Source organism: Channa argus, chromosome 14 (assembly GCF_033026475.1).
Source record: "Channa argus isolate prfri chromosome 14, Channa argus male v1.0, whole genome shotgun sequence".
Classification (NCBI taxonomy): domain Eukaryota; kingdom Metazoa; phylum Chordata; class Actinopteri; order Anabantiformes; family Channidae; genus Channa; species Channa argus.
This window is the reverse complement of record NC_090210.1, coordinates 19,506,410-19,523,907: the sequence shown is the minus strand read 5'-3', so window position 1 is coordinate 19,523,907 and position 17,498 is coordinate 19,506,410. Positions and strand designations below refer to the sequence as shown.

At 41.4% G+C, this 17,498-nt stretch overlaps 1 protein-coding gene across 6 annotated transcripts in view; it reads left to right on the top strand.

Annotated features, from left to right (window-relative positions):
• The first annotated feature begins 1,618 nt into the window (after positions 1-1,618).
• zfyve9a (zinc finger, FYVE domain containing 9a) overlaps positions 1,619-17,498 on the top strand; it is a 32,115-nt gene continuing 16,235 nt past the window's right edge. For 2 of the 6 annotated variants that reach the window (XM_067475612.1, XM_067475613.1), the window contains exons 1-6: positions 1,619-1,799; positions 10,777-10,882; positions 12,330-12,437; positions 13,856-15,303; positions 16,784-16,883; positions 17,284-17,460. In XM_067475612.1, the coding sequence (XP_067331713.1) occupies positions 12,368-12,437; positions 13,856-15,303; positions 16,784-16,883; positions 17,284-17,460 (1,795 nt within the window). In that variant the 5' untranslated portion in view covers positions 1,619-1,799; positions 10,777-10,882; positions 12,330-12,367. Of the gene's footprint in view, positions 1,800-2,630; positions 2,765-3,161; positions 3,225-9,362; positions 9,465-10,776; positions 10,883-12,329; positions 12,438-13,855; positions 15,304-16,783; positions 16,884-17,283; positions 17,461-17,498 lie in introns of those variants that run through there. The other 4 variants (XM_067475611.1, XM_067475610.1, XM_067475608.1 and 1 more) reach the window with 4 other exon arrangements.

Here is a 17,498-nt window from a genome sequence, read left to right as displayed (position 1 = left end):
GTGATTTGGTCTCAGAATAGTTTAAGGGCTTTTACTACTTCAGATTTGGCTCTGGAAAACTAAATTGGAATTATTTTGCTTAAATTTGCTTAAAATGATATAAAGTATAAAGTATGATGAGTTTATGATTAAAGAAGGGTTTAGCATTTTTTGGGTTTTCCCACCTCCCGTTTTATTGATCATCTCTAAAGCTGCCTTGCTGCATCGTGCTTCACATCTCCGTAGCATCAGTTCCGACAAGGTTACCGAGGAGAAACGTGCCATTTTTGGGTCTTGATCGTCATACGAACCCGCCCCCGGGGGCTCACCGCGCCACCTTTAGGAGCCCAGTTTGAGGCATAATCTCCCTGTCGTTGCTGCTGCGGATGCGGATGCGGATGGACCACGGCACGAGCAGAACCGTTTCAGTTCTGCGTCAAGTCCGTCTGCAACAGCCAACTTTTCAACGGAAACGCCGAGTTGTCGCCGTGAAAATAAGAGCTGAGAAAACGTTACTGCAGTTTTCACAAAGCGCAATAATGTTTAAAGCGCTGTCCAAATTCCAGAAACAGTTGACTGAATTTATGCATCACATGCCCAGACATATGCCGGGTGAGCAGAATTGCAACATAACCTGCTCTGACCTCCACTGATTCACACTGATTCACATTATTTAATAGATGCATTTAATTCTTACGCTTTATACAATAATTTAAGCATAAAAGATAATCAGATTTGTAAACTAATAGCAAAATCTGTTTAAGGAATGTGGATGCTAAGAAATATACTTACGTCTCTTATGACCCTTACAAATGAAGGGGTGGGTGACAAAATCCACAATTTTATCAGGTCCCGAAATTCTAATACACATCTAAAGCTAATATAAGGCTTCAACAACCTTAGTTAAGTCTTCATCTCCCAAAGTGAAAGTCACTTTAGATTGGATTTATGGTATATTTCCCTGCATGCCTCCTCCTTAAGTGGCAGTCATTGAATAATAAGAGTAGGAATATTGTATTGGAAAGGCAGCAAACTTATACCACATCCACTTAATGTGACTTATCTGGGATGTGAAAGCCTTATATTGTTTGTTTTTTTTCCAGATAGACTTTGAATATATTTGTGCACAGAGTAAGGACTGCTCATCTTGGCCCTTGTTACTCACATTGGGTGTAGCCTCTCCTCTCAATGAGGAAGCTCCTTGAAGTCTGTATCAGCAGAAGGAATTCTGCCATAGAAAACTTGTTTAAGTGCTCACATAGGCTCCTGGTCGGTGCTTTGAGTTGGACTTTTGCTCCTCTATCATCGGTGCATCTGCCTGCCTGGTTTTTAAAAGTGTCACTTCCATTACCATAGAAATGTAGGCCCAGGACACATTTATGGAGTTTTTAAGAACATAAATACCAGTCACTGACTAAAGACAATCCTGCTTAGACATTTGACACCAGCTTTTTGGCAAACTCGCCCACCACCAAACTAGGTGTGCTGCCACCTGCATGGGCCATTAAACATTCACCGTGGAGACGTTTGTTTTGAAATCATTAACCGGATGTTGGGTATTTGTGTTGCGGTTACGTGACGTTCCTCCTCGTCTCTTCCCGAAGTTAACCCTTGGTGGAAGAAGGGGGGGGGGGGAGAGGAGAGGGGAGGAGGAGGAGGATACTTGAGTGCTGTCGCACAACTACGGCGCGCTACAAGCTGGACTTTCCGACTTTGCGCTGTGGAGGATGTGTCAAAAATAGCTCCCAAAGGCGATTAGATATGGCTGTTCCTAATGGAGGGGCTCCGCGGTACCGCACGTAAAGATGAGGATTCCCCCGGTGAGTAACTAACCCAATTTGTTTTCCTGACATTTCTCCCTGCTGTGCTGTGGCTCGAACGTTACCTAACGCCATCGCAGAAGCAACTCGCCCCGAAAGTCCGTGAGGATGGGTGCTACGCTGGAACACCGAGGAGGTGCCGTCCACGCTCTGCTCGGCACTGAGAGCTGGAACTGGCGAAATACGTCCAGTCACTGTGAGAGACGAGTTAACCCGAGAAGAGATGTTCCCAACCCCTCACCCACCCCAACCCTTAACGCTGCTCGTGAGGCACTGAGCCTAGGCAGCCCTCCACCCCGATCCAGCGACGGTGTGGCTGTCCGTCAGGAGAGCGAGTCGCTGCCGTCACTCGGCGCACGACTGCCCGCCGAAGCGTTGGCGCTAACACTAGCTACTGTCTCGCCCTTGCTGCAGCTTGCTCTTAGCCACTGTTATTTTATAATCGTTACCTTTTTATTTTTTTATTTTTTTTTTCAATTTCAGCATCTTGTTTAAGGGACCTGCTGGTAACAGTTTCAGAAACTTATTCGCGGCCTTTTACACCTTTTTGGGGTGGACGTTAGAATCAGCTAGCTGCACAGCTAACACAACTAAATACCCCAAGTTATGGTGCAAACAAAACCTCAACTGTTGTGATTTCGCACGTCGTGCTTTTTCACCCACTGCAATCTAATAACACCGCGGTTCTCCTTGTGTTTACCCAGCCTGCCCGTGAATAATATTTACAGTCTGGAGCTGTGTTTGGCCTGTAGGCACAGCCACAGTGCCACTTAAGGTTGCATAATCCAAGGTAATGGTCATCTCTCTGCTCCTAACAATTGGTTTGCTCAGGTCTGTTGGTGCCGTGTTATTTGCATTCGGCATCACCATTTGGATCTGCAGGCCTGAGTCAAGGTCTGCAGGTGGATTTGTGAAGAAATGGTCTCATCCCACTGCCACTTCGGAGAGACATGATCACTGAGCAAGTAAATGTAATTTGTTCTTTCCTGAACATAGAAACGATGACATTCTAGTGGAGCATGGGAACTTAAGTACTAGATAAAAATATTGTGTATTTTTCAAGGAAAGAATAATACAAATTCTCCCGATTTTATAAAATGGCACAGGAATCGGATAGGATATGATTTGCTGCTTATTCTTGCTGTGGTTGTAAATGTATGTTTTGGACAAATCAAGACCTCTTAACAGGTCAACTTGAATTCTGTAAAGTTGTAAGTGGCATAATTCTACCCCCCCCACCCCCGTGCAACAGTCTCCTACAATTAAAAATATCAGCAGATTAATATTATGAAAAGCATTAATTGCCACTCCGTATCAAAGTGAAACATTCACATTCACAACATCCTTCATCTTCTTTTCTAGTCCTTTTTGGCGTCTCTGGTCTGAACAAACTGAATGCTCACGCTGCACATGAAACGCATACAGGTAGGTCATTTGATAAGGGTTTTTGACTCTAGCAAGAGAAGATGATATCCCACCCGACCATCAAGCGGTATTAAAACACTGGGTTGATTGAGTAGACTGACTCCATGCAATGCAATGCAAGCACTTGTGTGTGTGTGTGTGTGTGTGTGAGACTGTGTTTAGAGATCTCCTTAATGTAGGTTGCTGTATGCTTTCATAAAGTATTGCAAGTCTTTCCCTGGTGCCAGCCCAGAAGCCTGTCTTCTTTTTCCTTTTTTTTGGTCTTGTGTGGTTGTTAAATGTAGATCAAAACAAGAAAGCAAGCTCATAATAGCTTTTGGCATTTGCTGTGAAGCGGAGCACATCTGTGTAACAGGACAGGTACAATTTTCTCTTGATTCAAATATCAATGATTTACCTTTTTCCTATTTTCCTGTCAAAACTATTTTATTTTTTATAATCTTGAGGAAGCGTGTCCTTTTGAGGGATGTAAACCTGTAGCAGCTCTTTCTTTTTCTGTTTTCCTTTAATTTCTTTGATCTCCAGCAGTTCTTAGTAAATTACCAGAAAAAAAAAAAAAACATAGGAGAATGCTCCATATTGTTCTCCCACTCAGGGCGTTAAACTTTACAATATGTGTCACCCAGTCATAGGATCAAGTTGTTTAAAAAATTATGTCAGCCCATTCTTAAAGAGAGGAAGTCATTATTTGAGGTTTCCTGTGTTCACCCTGTGCAGACAGCGTCTGGAGCATAGTGTCGTCGCTTATGGATCTAAAAATGCTGTAATCAGCGTGGACTGACAGTGCTGGGAAGTTTGTAGCACCAGGAGAGAGAGAGAGTACAGGGAGACGTTAACAATACAAGATACAACGAGAAAAACAATCAACCAAAAAAAAGAAACAGTGAATCTTTAAATGGCTAATTAAAACTGTAAACCTTCGCGTAACAAAACAGGTGTCAATATTAGGGAAGCTTAAATGTTAAAGCAGTTAAGAGAAGTAGTAAAGAAATCATTCATTATTGTTTACAATTCTGTCTGGGATGCAACAGTTTTAGGTAAATTTCCCTCCGCCAACTATTCCAGTGGCTCAGGTATGTGTGCATGTGTATGCATGCTTGGCTGGGTACATGTGCGTGCATGTTTACATATGGAGGTGTGTCAGTTGCTGGTGACTTTGAGTTAAAGGGTTCATCTGAGTCATTGCATGAATGTCAGATTGGGTGAGTAGGAAGTCTTAAGTACTGCTGACTGTTGCTATTTCACGGCAATCGGCGCATCAGATAGATACTTCCTACTCTTGTTTATTACAGGGACAGCTGCCGCAATACTTTGTGTCAACAGAAAATATAAAAATGTAAAATTTATTTCAGTGGAACTTCAAATCTGACTAAGTTTATAATCCAGTGGATGATGGTGCACAGATTCAACTTGGATTTTCAACTGAGAGTAATGAATGAGATGATTGATAGATTGCAGTGAAACTGGTATGTGTTTGTCTTGTTGTGCACATGTAATCGGTCGATTGTTCACTGGGAATGCAGAGGTTGCTCCTTGTCATACGAGCAGTGGCGTTGCTCAAGTTCGAGGGAATGCCATATGGCAGCAAAATTGGCTGTTTTTGAACATGTGTCCTGATGTGGCTGCTGTGGACTTCTTATTATTTCAGTGTGAGCAACCTTTTTATTAATAACTCATCGAGTGGATTAAAAGCGAAAGGGTTCAGGAAGTGACTCTTTTAAAAACAAAGGTTTCTCTTACTTAGAAAGATTTGGTGTCAAAAATTGTAAGACTTCAAAAGGAACCCCCAGCCAACTTTCTGACCCAAGACTTCATCTGGGGAGCAAAAAAATAAATAAAAAATAACGTTTTAAAAATAGAAGGATCATGAAATAAAGCTAAATAATAGCAGTTCAAGTTTCAGTAGCAAAAGAAGTGGATCGAATTCTCCACTTTCCGGTGCGTCCTCAACAACCTCAGTCAGCAGATGGAAGAGTAAAGGATTATGGTCCATCTTTTTGGAGCAACATCATCTCCAAGTTGTATAGACTTTGCCCTTCGAAAGTGTGCAGAGGATAACAAGGACTCTTTCAGTTTCCAAATTATTGATGCTGACTTTGATTCTAAGTGGATGACTCACATATGTTTGGGCTAGAGGTGGTTTTCAGCTGAGGAAATAGATTAGCAACAGTCACACTGTATTTGCAGCCATACCTGAAGAGCAAAAGGAAGGTCAAGAAATGGACTTTGGACTATGACACATTTCTTTAGAAATAACACTGAGCGTGCAGTGGCGTGTTGAGTCTTAAGCCTTCAAATTCAAGGTGAAGATTAAATAAAAGCCTCTCATCCGCAGAGGAAACCTTCAAATGTTCCCTTCCACCTATGATCCACTGGGAGGTTTGCTTCCTTCATCTAAAGCTGAAAAATGGACGATGTGGGTACAGGAACTCCAGCTGTTAAGCGACTTTAGAGTGAGCATGCGTCACACCTGAGAACTTTGAAGAGGAGAAAGAGATACGTTACGTCACTTAGCAGATGCAAGCGAGGTTGATTATGGCACAGTCACTTATTTGGTCTCGTACAAAATCAAATCAGTCATCACTGTTTTCATAATTTGAAAGGCTAGAATATTAGCGTCGAAACAACTTATCGTTTCTTGGATGGAGCTCACTGTTGCTGTGGGCACAGTTAATATGGACACATGGAAGATGTGAAGAAAGGAACTGAAAACAGAAATACAGAATTTTGGACTAATGGCTGGTATTACCTCCAGGGGGAGGAATGGAAGAGGATAACAAGGACATGTACAACATGGATATCTGGTCCACAGTTTCTGATGCGTCCAGAGACACACTGGCCAGTGTTGGAATTATTCAGGTTGTAGAGCATTGGGTTGGGATGCAGAGGGCAGCAGCTTAGAATCCCACCCGTCATGCTGGATCTCATCACCTCTGTGAGTTTGCAAAGGTTGTGAATCAACTAGGAATGTATGAGTATTAGAAGATGAGAAGCACTTTAATCATTGTTTATTGTATCTAGATCTGCGTGACAAATACTTGTATGACCTTAATCTTACATGTGATCTACCTGTCAACCTTTTGCAAATCTGAGTATGCATGGAAATTTGCAGCTTACCGAATGTAGAAAACATTGTATTTTGTTGCTATTGTGATTGTGGAACTATGGGCCAGAAAGCCTAGTTTCCTGAAATATATAGACTCGACTTAGCATCACGAAGGAATTAGACTTATCTGTTCTGTCAGGAAGGTCCTCAATTTCATACATACGGCGTCATCACCGCCCGGACTGTTAAAGAAGAAGCACCTGTATGCAGTTCACAACAGGGTTCAGTAGTCAGATCTTATGTCCCAATTAAGGATATTTACATCATTCACTTTTACTGTGTGTCAAAATATATGCTGTGAGGTTGCTGTGTTGTTTATACAATAATTGTTTGTGTGAGTGTAGCTGAACACTAGCACACTCTAGAAGATCCATAATTTTGTACACATATACATAACTCTTAGAGAAAAGGATTTCCACCTGATTGGCCAAGAAGTGAGTGCAATTCTCTTATAGGAAACGGTAACAAGAAAGGGTCTCCGTGTGAAGGCAAGGACTTAATGAACTGCTGTAGCATTTCTAGGACTATAATGGTAAATGTTCCCTTACGTCGTATTTAATTGGCTGCCTTGCCAGGATGTCCAGTCAGGCATGCTTTCTCATGTATGCTGCCTGTTGCTTGGCCATTTCATTATTAGCATGTCTGGCTTAGGCTGGAGACTGGAGCATGACTGAGTGAATGAGGGTACAACTTTAGTTTGCGGGGTTTAAAAATAGAATACACTCGCTAGTCTTGTTTCAGTCATGTTTCATCCAACATCATGTTTTATTCTTATCTTTTATATTTTACTCTCTACGCTTTTGTTATCGTAGTGTCACAAAATGGTGTGAATGAGGTGAGCCAAATCATCTGTAATTTTAGTCTTTGATGTTTTTCTGTCCTCCTTCATGTTTTGTGTTTAGTGTTTCCTCAAAACGCACAGTTGAAAAAGCAGCGTTGCATTCTGACACAACTTGTGATGGACTTTGTTTTTTGCCATTTTGCGACTTATAGGCTAAAATTGTGGTGGAAATTTATTAAGCGCACTTGCAGTACTTGTAAAGCAAAGTAGTTCAGTAAAATATTAAGGGTTATGTGCATGTTATTCAGTTATTTGCGAAAGAAGTCACCAGACTAATGCAGATAAAGACCTCATGCTTTTGTGGATACAAGTAGGGCTCAGAATCTGAGGCTTGGTTAAACAAGTTGATGATCATAAACCAGATTACAGTGTTGATTATCAAATGAAACTAATTGTTAGACTTTCACGCATGGAAGGACAATGTCTTATATGCCAACGAGCTTCCAATAGGCTCTAGAGACCAGAGCTTAGAAGACAAAAAGGGGGGGGATAATTCCCAAAAGCATCAACAATGATAAACTTTTCTTGTCAATTTGGTCATAGTCAGATTTTTTTTGTTTAGAGTAATAGAATTGTCAGTTGTGTTGGATGCAACCTAATAAGAGAGATGCATCTGTTTATTAGGTTAAGTTCACAGTCTGGATTTTCTTATTTTACTTAAGACAACACTACATGTAATGAATTGCTCCTCTGATAGTTTTAGATTAGTCATTAGTATGTACATATACTGTATAGCTGAAGGGATTATATGTCTTACACTCTGGCGGACGCTCTCATGCACATATGTCTCCTTTTGAAGCATCTGCCTAAGATTACAGGTCTAAAAATACAACTCCTTCACGCACTTTGACTAAAGATGCATTATTCAGCGCCTCTGCAAAGTAATTAAATCTTAATCAGGGATGGGCTCTTATCCTTATGGAGGCGTGGCTATGTGTGTTTATTCACATGGCGTTTGGTTCACCCGGCCCACTTGAGAGCCTTAAGCTCATAGGGTGCTAGACAAATATAAGAAGTCTTTGATTCAATATAGCAAGAAATCTCGCTGCTCGAGTAACGTTGCAGAGGCTTGTTAAACTTTGGTGCTTAGATGTTGCTCCCATTCAGTGTTCAGATTCCAGTGATGTGAAGGTTATTTATTCTAACCAAACTGGATCTTGTCAGATTTAAAATGCCCTTTATTTTCATGCGCTGCCCTCATCAGTTTCAGTGGTCATTGGCCAACAGGATAGTGCTGCATATGTGTGAACTTCAGTAACATAAATCACTTATTGCACTTAATATAGATATGTTTAAAAGGTGGTTAAAAAATGTCATCTTATTTATTATGTTGAATAAATTAATTTTATTCAAATGTTTGAGTCATCATACCCTGTCTGGACTATGCCTGTGTATGGTTTGTGTTATGCTATAATTAAACCCCAGTTGCTTTCCTTCATTCAGTAGTAGAATATTAAATATTTAGATTTCATTCAGTTAAAGAGCAACTTGACCAATTTTCAACTTTCTTTCTATGGCTTTAGGTACATTAATGATTTTAAACTTTACTCTGACTTCCCTATATTAAAATATTTCTCTACTTCCAGCTTAAAAAGGACTCCAGGTGACATCACCTGGATGAGTTTTCATCATTAGGAGTTCAGATCATCTGGAGGAGCTCTGGAAAAGCAGGTTGACCATGATGACAAACTAAGTAGTACAAGCAACAAAATTGCATAATCTAAACTGAAGGCTCCTCCAAGTGATGTCATCTGTGTTTGATGTCATCTGTGTTTTTCAGCTAAAAGTAGAGATATATATTAATAGAAATCAGAGAGAAGCCATTCAATTACATGTACTAGCCAAACTAAAACCTAAAGAAGCACGTTCAGTATCAGTGAAGGAGTCCTTTAAAGTGGCTTTTTGTCTTTATAGCATTATTTTCCTTCTGCCTGGACCCTGCTGTGGCTGCAAGGATTTGACCCCAAAGTTCATGATGCACACCACATGCACATCCTGTCTTGTGCCTTGACTGTTTTTTGCTTACATGGCGCACATGCTTGCATCCTAAACTAAGCAAAAATGTGTTGACTGTGCTCCTTTCTCAGAGGCCTTGGCTCTCTGGAATATTTGGTCTCTGGTATAATCCCTGGTTGCTCTTGTCCTTATGAGAATGACCATGAAGTTCAGCCTGACTGTTACTCATTTGCAGGCCTACACACAGACCCACGCCTCACCCCAAGATGTCCTCATCAGCCTGGACAGACTGGGCAGGTCTCTGTGCAGTCACTCTGGCTTCAGCGGTTTTCCATTCGTGAGTCTGATGACTCTCAACTTATAAGCTAATAGCTTAAAATGCATTAAATGTGCAGCACACCCAGCTGAATAAAATGCAAGCTAGGTGCTTGACTGTATCACCATTTGAACAGTGTTGCTCATAAACCACAGCATGTCCTAGACTGATCTCAAAGTTTTTTCCGATTGACCATCCCAGTGATAGTTAAAGAATGCATAATACACACATCATTGTCTCCATGCGGGTTTAGTTTGTAAGGAACATTAAGTTAAAATTAATAGTCCAAAAAAGTACTGTAAGAGATCGTCTGTCATGAAGGTGATTAAATCCAATTTTTTTGAAATTGCAATATTGTATAATATCTGTAACGCAACACAAACGTGATTGTTGTGTTAGATTTACTCAGCTTTAGCTTGGTGAACAGTGTGGATATTAAATGTCAAACATAGTGATAAATGGCAGTATGTTTTGCAGGTCAAGCAGTCATCTTCAGATTCCCAGTTTAGTCTGATTAACACTTCAAAGCTTAATCAGTTAGACTAAGAGAAAATATTAAAAATGTAGAACTAGAACGTGTTTGGGATTTTTGCTTGAATGCTGATGCAGTCATTGTAGGCCTCCAACTAGCAATTATTTTTATTATCTTTCCAGCAGCTCTGATGAATTATCACAGTAGTTACTTTTCGGGCTATCAATTATTCATTTATTTATTCCTTTGACACATTTCCATACTGCCAGCAGATGATACAAACAAAATATTTCCTAATGTTGACTCTATCGCATGGATTTCAAGCTCCCAGAGACTTCCTCATCCATACGAATCCGAATCCGCATTTTTTTGTTGGCACACTCAAAGTACATAGTCACGTCTGCCCAGTGCTATATTACATTTATGTATCAGCACTCTGCTCAGCACAATAACAGGCTTTCACAAGATGGCAAAACAGTCGTCACAGGGTAAGAGAAGCCGTCAAAAGACGGGACGTATAACGAAGAGTGGGGAGGATGAGGTACTCCATAGTGCAAGGCTCATAAGAATTGGAATAGTAAAATGTCTTGTATTAGCTAATTTATACAGCCGTGGAATAAAAACATAAAACCTAAATTATGCGTAATATTACCTCTTTAAGCTAAATCTGACTGCTATAATTCTTGTGTTTACTCTTTTCATCCTGAAGAATCGAATAGAAACCACAAGACACGCAGTCAGCCGGTCTTTCTTTCTATAATTTGAAGTTCATAAACGTGTATGGAATTTTCACTCGTTGTATTAGCTTGTAGTGTATGTTGTGAGGCTGCTCTTCACTGAATGGTGCTTTCCCTCTCTAAGGTGTGGGCGCTGGGCGCGTGCCAGACTGGGTGAAGTGAGAACTGAGAGAAAAACCTGCTGAGGAAAAAAACACAGCCTGGAACTGCTGAGGAGGACCTGTGCGTGGGTGAGCAGTGATGGGCAAATAAGCCTTCTTTTTTCTTTGTTAAGTTTCAGCTGCATCAAGAATTTTTTTTATAGATAGATGGGAAATGTAGATCATTTTCAGTAAAGTTATAAAATTGTTATAAAGTACAGAAAAGAGCATGGTGGCCTTGGAAGCGCTTTCTACAGCTACTTGGTATGACTTTGCATATTATTTTACTATTTTAAGGATCTTCAGTAATTTTATTTTGAGAAACTTCAACAGCCATCCGCAAAAGGGGCAAAGAAAATATATAAAAGAGCATGCGTGCACTGTCCAAACAAAATAATTTGTGAAGTGAACCAGAAGTATAGCTTATTCTGGTTCAGCACACACCTGATCCATAGCTACAAGATGCAACTTTAAGCTGGTGGTAGCACGGGCCTCAAAAGGAATCCACTCCCCGCCCAGCCCTCCCTTTCTCTACCGCTGCAGTTCTCTTCCATTCTCCCCACAACGATCTGCAAAGCGTATTACCTTAACATTGCATTGATGACCAGGCGCTTTATTGCTGTGCCTGACAGAAAGTTCACTTCAGAAAGAGTATTCTCCAGAGGAGGGGACAATGGCTGCCAAAAGGTCCAAGACAGACATGCAGACATTATCATTGTTGTGAAAAGGCATTTAAAGCTATTCTTACCTTTTCATTCACTTGGTCAAGGGAAGAACACAACATAGAAACACAAAATACAACCATGCCCTATGTTGCACTCAATTTTAGCAACTGATAGTTTGACATTTCATTTTCAGAGTTATATTTTATTTACACCTCGGTTGGTTTATTAGCTTGGCCAAAAGTGTTCTTAATTTCACAAGTCATAAATCGAAAAGTGAGTGACATAAAAGAAAAATCATTAAAATAAATTGTGCATTTTGTGATCTGTTGCACCAGCCTTAAAAACTTACTTGTGAATATTTGCTTGTTATCTTTTGGGCTAATGCTCTCATTCAAAGTCTTACAGTGGCACAGGTTTTATTGTAATTTCATGTTACTCGATTGTTGCTACTTATTGTTTTTGCCGTTTTTCTCTCTTAGACTTTGCATTTTTGTCATACACAGCATGCAATAAAAGAGGTCATTGCATTAAAGAAAATGTAAAATAAGCGCCTTTTCATTTTTTTGTGACGACAATTTGACAAGTGCACATCCTGGCATTTAACCTTTTTAATCAAAAAATTCCATTTGACTAAACATACACTTCCCTTTTGATTATCCATGTGACCCCAGAATGATCACAAAAAGAGAAGGGCGCCCAGGATGGAAATGAGAACTAAGAGTGAAAGAGATTTTGAGGGCATGTTTTGGCTTAAACAAATCATAATAAAGTGCGTAGAGGACAAAGATATGAAAAAGAAGATATCACTCAGGCCGTTACAGATATCGGAGGGCAGTATGGAAATGCTGAGAACACGCTCTCACTGCTTCTAGGTTCACACGGCTGTCGGCAGGGTGGAGCTTTCTGACTCATGGAGAATTACTTCCAGGCCGAGGCCTTCAACCTGGACAAGGTGCTGGACGAATTTGAGCAGAACGAAGGTGAGCAATTGTGCTAAAGACTGTGGGGATGAGACACGGATAAACATTGATGCTGCCTTATTGTTTAACGTTGTTAGAGACTGATGGGACAAGATGTAGTAGTGAGAACTGTAAAGTTTCAGCACAGCTGTGGTTTGGATACCATCATTGAACCAGTGAGTGAATTGAGGTGTCAGGCCATCAACCTCGTCTCAGTGACATCAAGTAGCATTTGCATGTAGTGAGTGAGGGTGTACAGAGAGGTAATAAGACGAATTAAATTTTTCTTTTTGCTCCGGAGTGTGTGAAACCGTCTAATTGGTCCAAGGAAAGAGCACTGTTTTTATCCATAGCTAATATTAAAAATGAGAACAGAAATGATATTTTTAAGTTTTTAAGATTTTTTTTTTTTAATGCAAATTTTGAATACTACATTACTAAGCTGTGTATCTACAAACTCCATACTCTCTGGTATAAACAATCTGCTTACTATGCAAGAATTTATCATCTATGACCCCAGAAAAATGCCAGTCTTGCTGAATCACACACACTGACACAGAATGTATTTTGGTGGAACTGAGAGCCCAATGTGTATTTTGGCTGTTAGAGATTTTCAGCGTGTCCTTTGCCAAAGATAGAGCTTGGCAGATTAACTCTGAGTTTGTGTGTATGTGTGCACGCGCGGGGGGGGGGGCAAATACTAAAACAGCTTAGCATTAATTCCAGTTGTGAGGGAAAGAGAACACCACACAGTAGCTGACAGGCTTTTTAAATAAATATTTCCACTTGTATTGCACAACATTCGTGTGTCTGCTTGCCTGATGGCTCCCAGGGGTGACAAAATCATTTGGCCCACTTTATCAAAATTTCCCTGTCCATGCACACACTAATTTCCCAATCCATGCCAACCTCATTTTTCAAATTGTCCCCTAATTTTTTTTCCCTGCCATTTTTAGCTCTTTGGGTCACCTGGGAGTGTGTATCTTTGTCTCAGTCCTCGTTGGTAGTTCATTTGAGGCTTTTGGTCTCGCTGTTGTGGGTTCACATTTGCTTTCCTGGCAGCCCCCTCCTGCTGTTTTTTGTGATGTGTCAGGAAACCTGCAAGCCATCTAGAAAATAAGAATAAAAGGTTATGTACACAAGAAATAAATTGCATAAAAGTGCAGCAAAGACACTATTGAATTTTGAGCGAGTTGGTTTACTAGAACGCTCTTATGCCAGCTTTTCTAGTACAAGCCACTGCTACTTTTCTGAAGATGTCACATTGAGGTCTTTCAAGTTGTGATACGCACTTTTTACATAATTAATAGACTAAAAAATTACTGGCATGAAACGACTTAAGAGTTATGACAATTAACGCAAATTGCGATCCATCTAATTGTCTTCTCCTTTTTTTGTGTGTGTGTGTGTGTGTGTGTGTGTGTGTGTGTGTGTGCTAGATGAGACCGACACTCCCATTCTTTCTGATGCCAAATGGACCCAGATCCTGGCCCCTCCGACCCACCTTCTCTCTCTGAACCCCGCTCTAGCCCACGCAGACCTAAGCCCCCAAAGTCCTCTGCCTGTAAAGACTCTTCCGGACTCCTCTTCCAGCACCTCTCCAGGGGGTGACCCTAAAAGACAAGCAGGTCCTGAACCTTCATCGTGGGTAGAAGAAAGGCCTGCGGATGTCCACAGCCCACCATTGCCCCAGCCTAACATCGGCAAACTGGTGGGGACCGATGACCTCTTGCCACCCCCTCTAACAGCATGCAGTCCAGTAGAGAATGGCTGTTCTGCAGGACCACAACATGATGAGCTCAACGAAGAGAGAAGTTCCCTTTCAGGCAACCAGTCTGGTTCTTTTGACCACGAGCTTAAATATCTTCAGGATGACAGAGCTGCTTCAGCAGCAGGAGGAGGCTCCACTGTCAGTCATTTTACATTCGAGGTTGAATTAGGACAGGAACAAACTGCATCTGAGAAGATTCATCCAAATGTGAAGCCCACAACGCAAAATGGGCAAAGTGTCATCGAGGATGCTAGTAGAACTGTTTTACATGTCTCTGGTCAAAAAAGACAAACTACACACTCAACCGAGGAGCAGATAGACAGTCTTGTGAATGGAGGGAGAGATGTTCAGCCTGTTTGTGTGGCAGAGAAGGATGGTGTAGTGACTTTGGACAAGGTTGAAATGGAGGACAGGATAAGTGGTCCACAGGGCCAGACAGACCAGCTCTTCAGAATTACAAGCCTTCCCAATGGTTTAGAGCTGGGGAGCAGTAGCCATTCAAAACTGAAAGAGGTTGAAGAGAAAGAAGAAGAGGAGGAGGAGGAGGGTTTTTCTCCCTCTCTTGTCACCTCCAAAGAAGACTCAGTCACGGAAGAGAAGGAAATAGAAGAGAGCAAGCAGGAGAGTAGCGATGGAGGAGCAGTAGGATCAGGTAGCATCCAACCAAAAGTCAACAACAATCGGCTTCAGCCGGTCAGTGTTCCCTATGGAGGGGCACGACCAAAGCAGCCAGTCAACCTCAAACTCCAGATTCCGCAGCCGGTGTTGGTCCAGGTCCAAAACCAGCTCGGCCCATCCATTGTGAGCAAGAACAAAAACCTGGAGAACCAGTGCCGAAGGAGTACACCGTCTGAAACAACGCTCAGTGGGACTGATCAGCATGTTGTCCGGGTAAACGGAGGTGGAGTTGTCCACTCTCCTTCGCTGATGCCGTCTGAGAGCCCAGACAATGACGTCCAGGCAGGCCAACAGGGAACGCTGTGCAAGAAACCTGCCAGCTCACTGGGAGAGGTTGCCCCTGTGTGGGTACCTGACTCCCAGGCCCCTGTTTGTATGAAATGTGATGTCAAGTTCACCTTCACCAAGAGGAGGCACCACTGTAGGGCCTGCGGGAAGGTCAGTGAAGTACCAGAGCTGCTTTTAAAGTGAAAATCTACTGTAAGAGGGATTTGAGTCAGTAGTTACAGTGATTATACCTGGAATTTCTTTTTCATTTCGTGCCCAGACGAAAGGTTTGTTCGCCGTTATCACTATTGCTGTCTACATCTGCTGTCTCTTGTGGGACCTGTGATGACAAATAATTTTGGCCTGTCTGGGCAAGTTGAGGCAAAAGTGGTTAAACATTGGCAACAATGGCAACATTTCATCAGAAAACAACCTAGAAAATTCTCCCAATTTTAGAAAGTGGTAAGCTACTGCAGTTTTGTATGTAGGGGGACGCTGCTTTACATCCATCAATCCATCCATGTATTATTTTTAACCGCTTACCCTGTTCAGGGTCATGGGGCTGTCGATGGGTGAGAAGCAGAATACACCCTGGCCAGGTGGCAAATCTATCTCAGGGCAAACCTAGAGAGACAAACACAGACAGCCATTCACAATTCAGAGTCATTGCTTTATTTTTTTACACCAAATATTTAGATGTATATAATAGTATTCTGCAGATGTGTTCATGCTGGGATTCCAAGAAGTGAGTAACCTTTTTTAGGATTTTTGTCACCTACACATTTATCTGGAATCATCAATGATATGGTTGAGTGGTGCAATCTAGATCAAATGAGTTGCTAACATGACAGCATAGATGTTTACCAAAGGAAGGGCACAATTAATAAGAATTGAGATATAACTGGAGAAATATGTTGCAAATTTTATAGAGCAATATGATGTGTGTACAGTGTATAGAAGCTTTGTTGGCAGTTTTTTTTTTTTTTTTTTTTTAAAAAGGCCTTTTGTAGATGAATTCAGTGGGTAGTCAGGTAGCTTCCTGTCATCATGGCCACCCACACATGCAGCAGGGAGTCTGCTTTAAAGTAAAGATGCGGTCGCTGACAGTGCAGTGAAGAATCACCGGACGGCTACTTAATTTCCCATGGTGGTAAACAAACACACAGTCTGCCACTTGAGAAGGGAGGAGCTGGCTCTGCAGTAATTCTGACACCAGCACTGGGGCTGCAAACAATAGACGCAGCGGGATCCTCCACCAGACTTGTAGATCTACAATCCATCTTGTGCAACCAATTCTGCTTGGAAATTAAAAGGATCCTTTGCACTATGTCTAATCATTGACTAACTAGAAGTTACTGGATAATGATGTGTGATAAGGTGCTAATCTATTGAAAGGAAAGTGCTCTGTACACAGCTCTGTAAGTACTAAACAATCAATATCTATAAAATGGTGCATTTGCTTCACAGTTAATTACAACTTTAAGCACTTAGTCTTTTCTAGTCTTAAACTTTCAAACCGTGAATGTGAAACAATTTGGAGAAATGTCATGCAGCTTTGTCCAGTGTACTCGTATTTTGTCAGAGTGTAGCACAATGTATAAATAACTCTGCATATCGTGTTTTTATTTTTTTTTTTTTTTTCTTGGCCAAGGTGTTTTGTGCAGCATGCTGCAGTCTGAAGTGCAGGCTCATGTACATGGACGGGAAGGAGGCCCGGGTCTGTGTCACTTGTCATTCTGCTCTGACGATCGGTGAGCATCATTTCAAGATCATCATATATGTGGCATTCATGTGTGCTCTGTGCATGTCAATTAAACTCCAGTTAAAAAGATCGTTGGAAAGCAAAGGTACATTAACGCAGACGTTCCAACAGTTCTGTAACGGGGCGGTGGTCTTGGGAATTATGGTAAGAGCTACTGTTGGTAGACAAAATAAGCTTTAAAAAGAATGAGGAGAAAAATCTCTTTACTACCAATATTTCTGTAGACTTAGCATTTTTGAGATCATCAACTCAACTTAAACATAGAACACTGGTTTACATTTAGAGTTTGATGTGTTTCTTAATATTCTGTATAGTTTTTGAGACTGTTCAGACACACACAGAGATCTGTTTTACCTAGTTACCCTTTTAATATTTTCTGTCTCTTGCAGCCCAACCGTGGGAGACACCGGCCACTGGTAGCAACCAGACTCCCAATCCCAACAATCCAGCAGAGTACTGCTCCACCATCCCCCCTCTGCAGCAGGCTCAGGCCTCTGGGGTTCTCAGCTCCCCTCCTCCTACCGTCATGGTGCCTGTGGGAGTCTTGAAACAGACTAGCAATGAGGGTACGACCTTTACCAAAATAGGAAAACTCTTCACACTC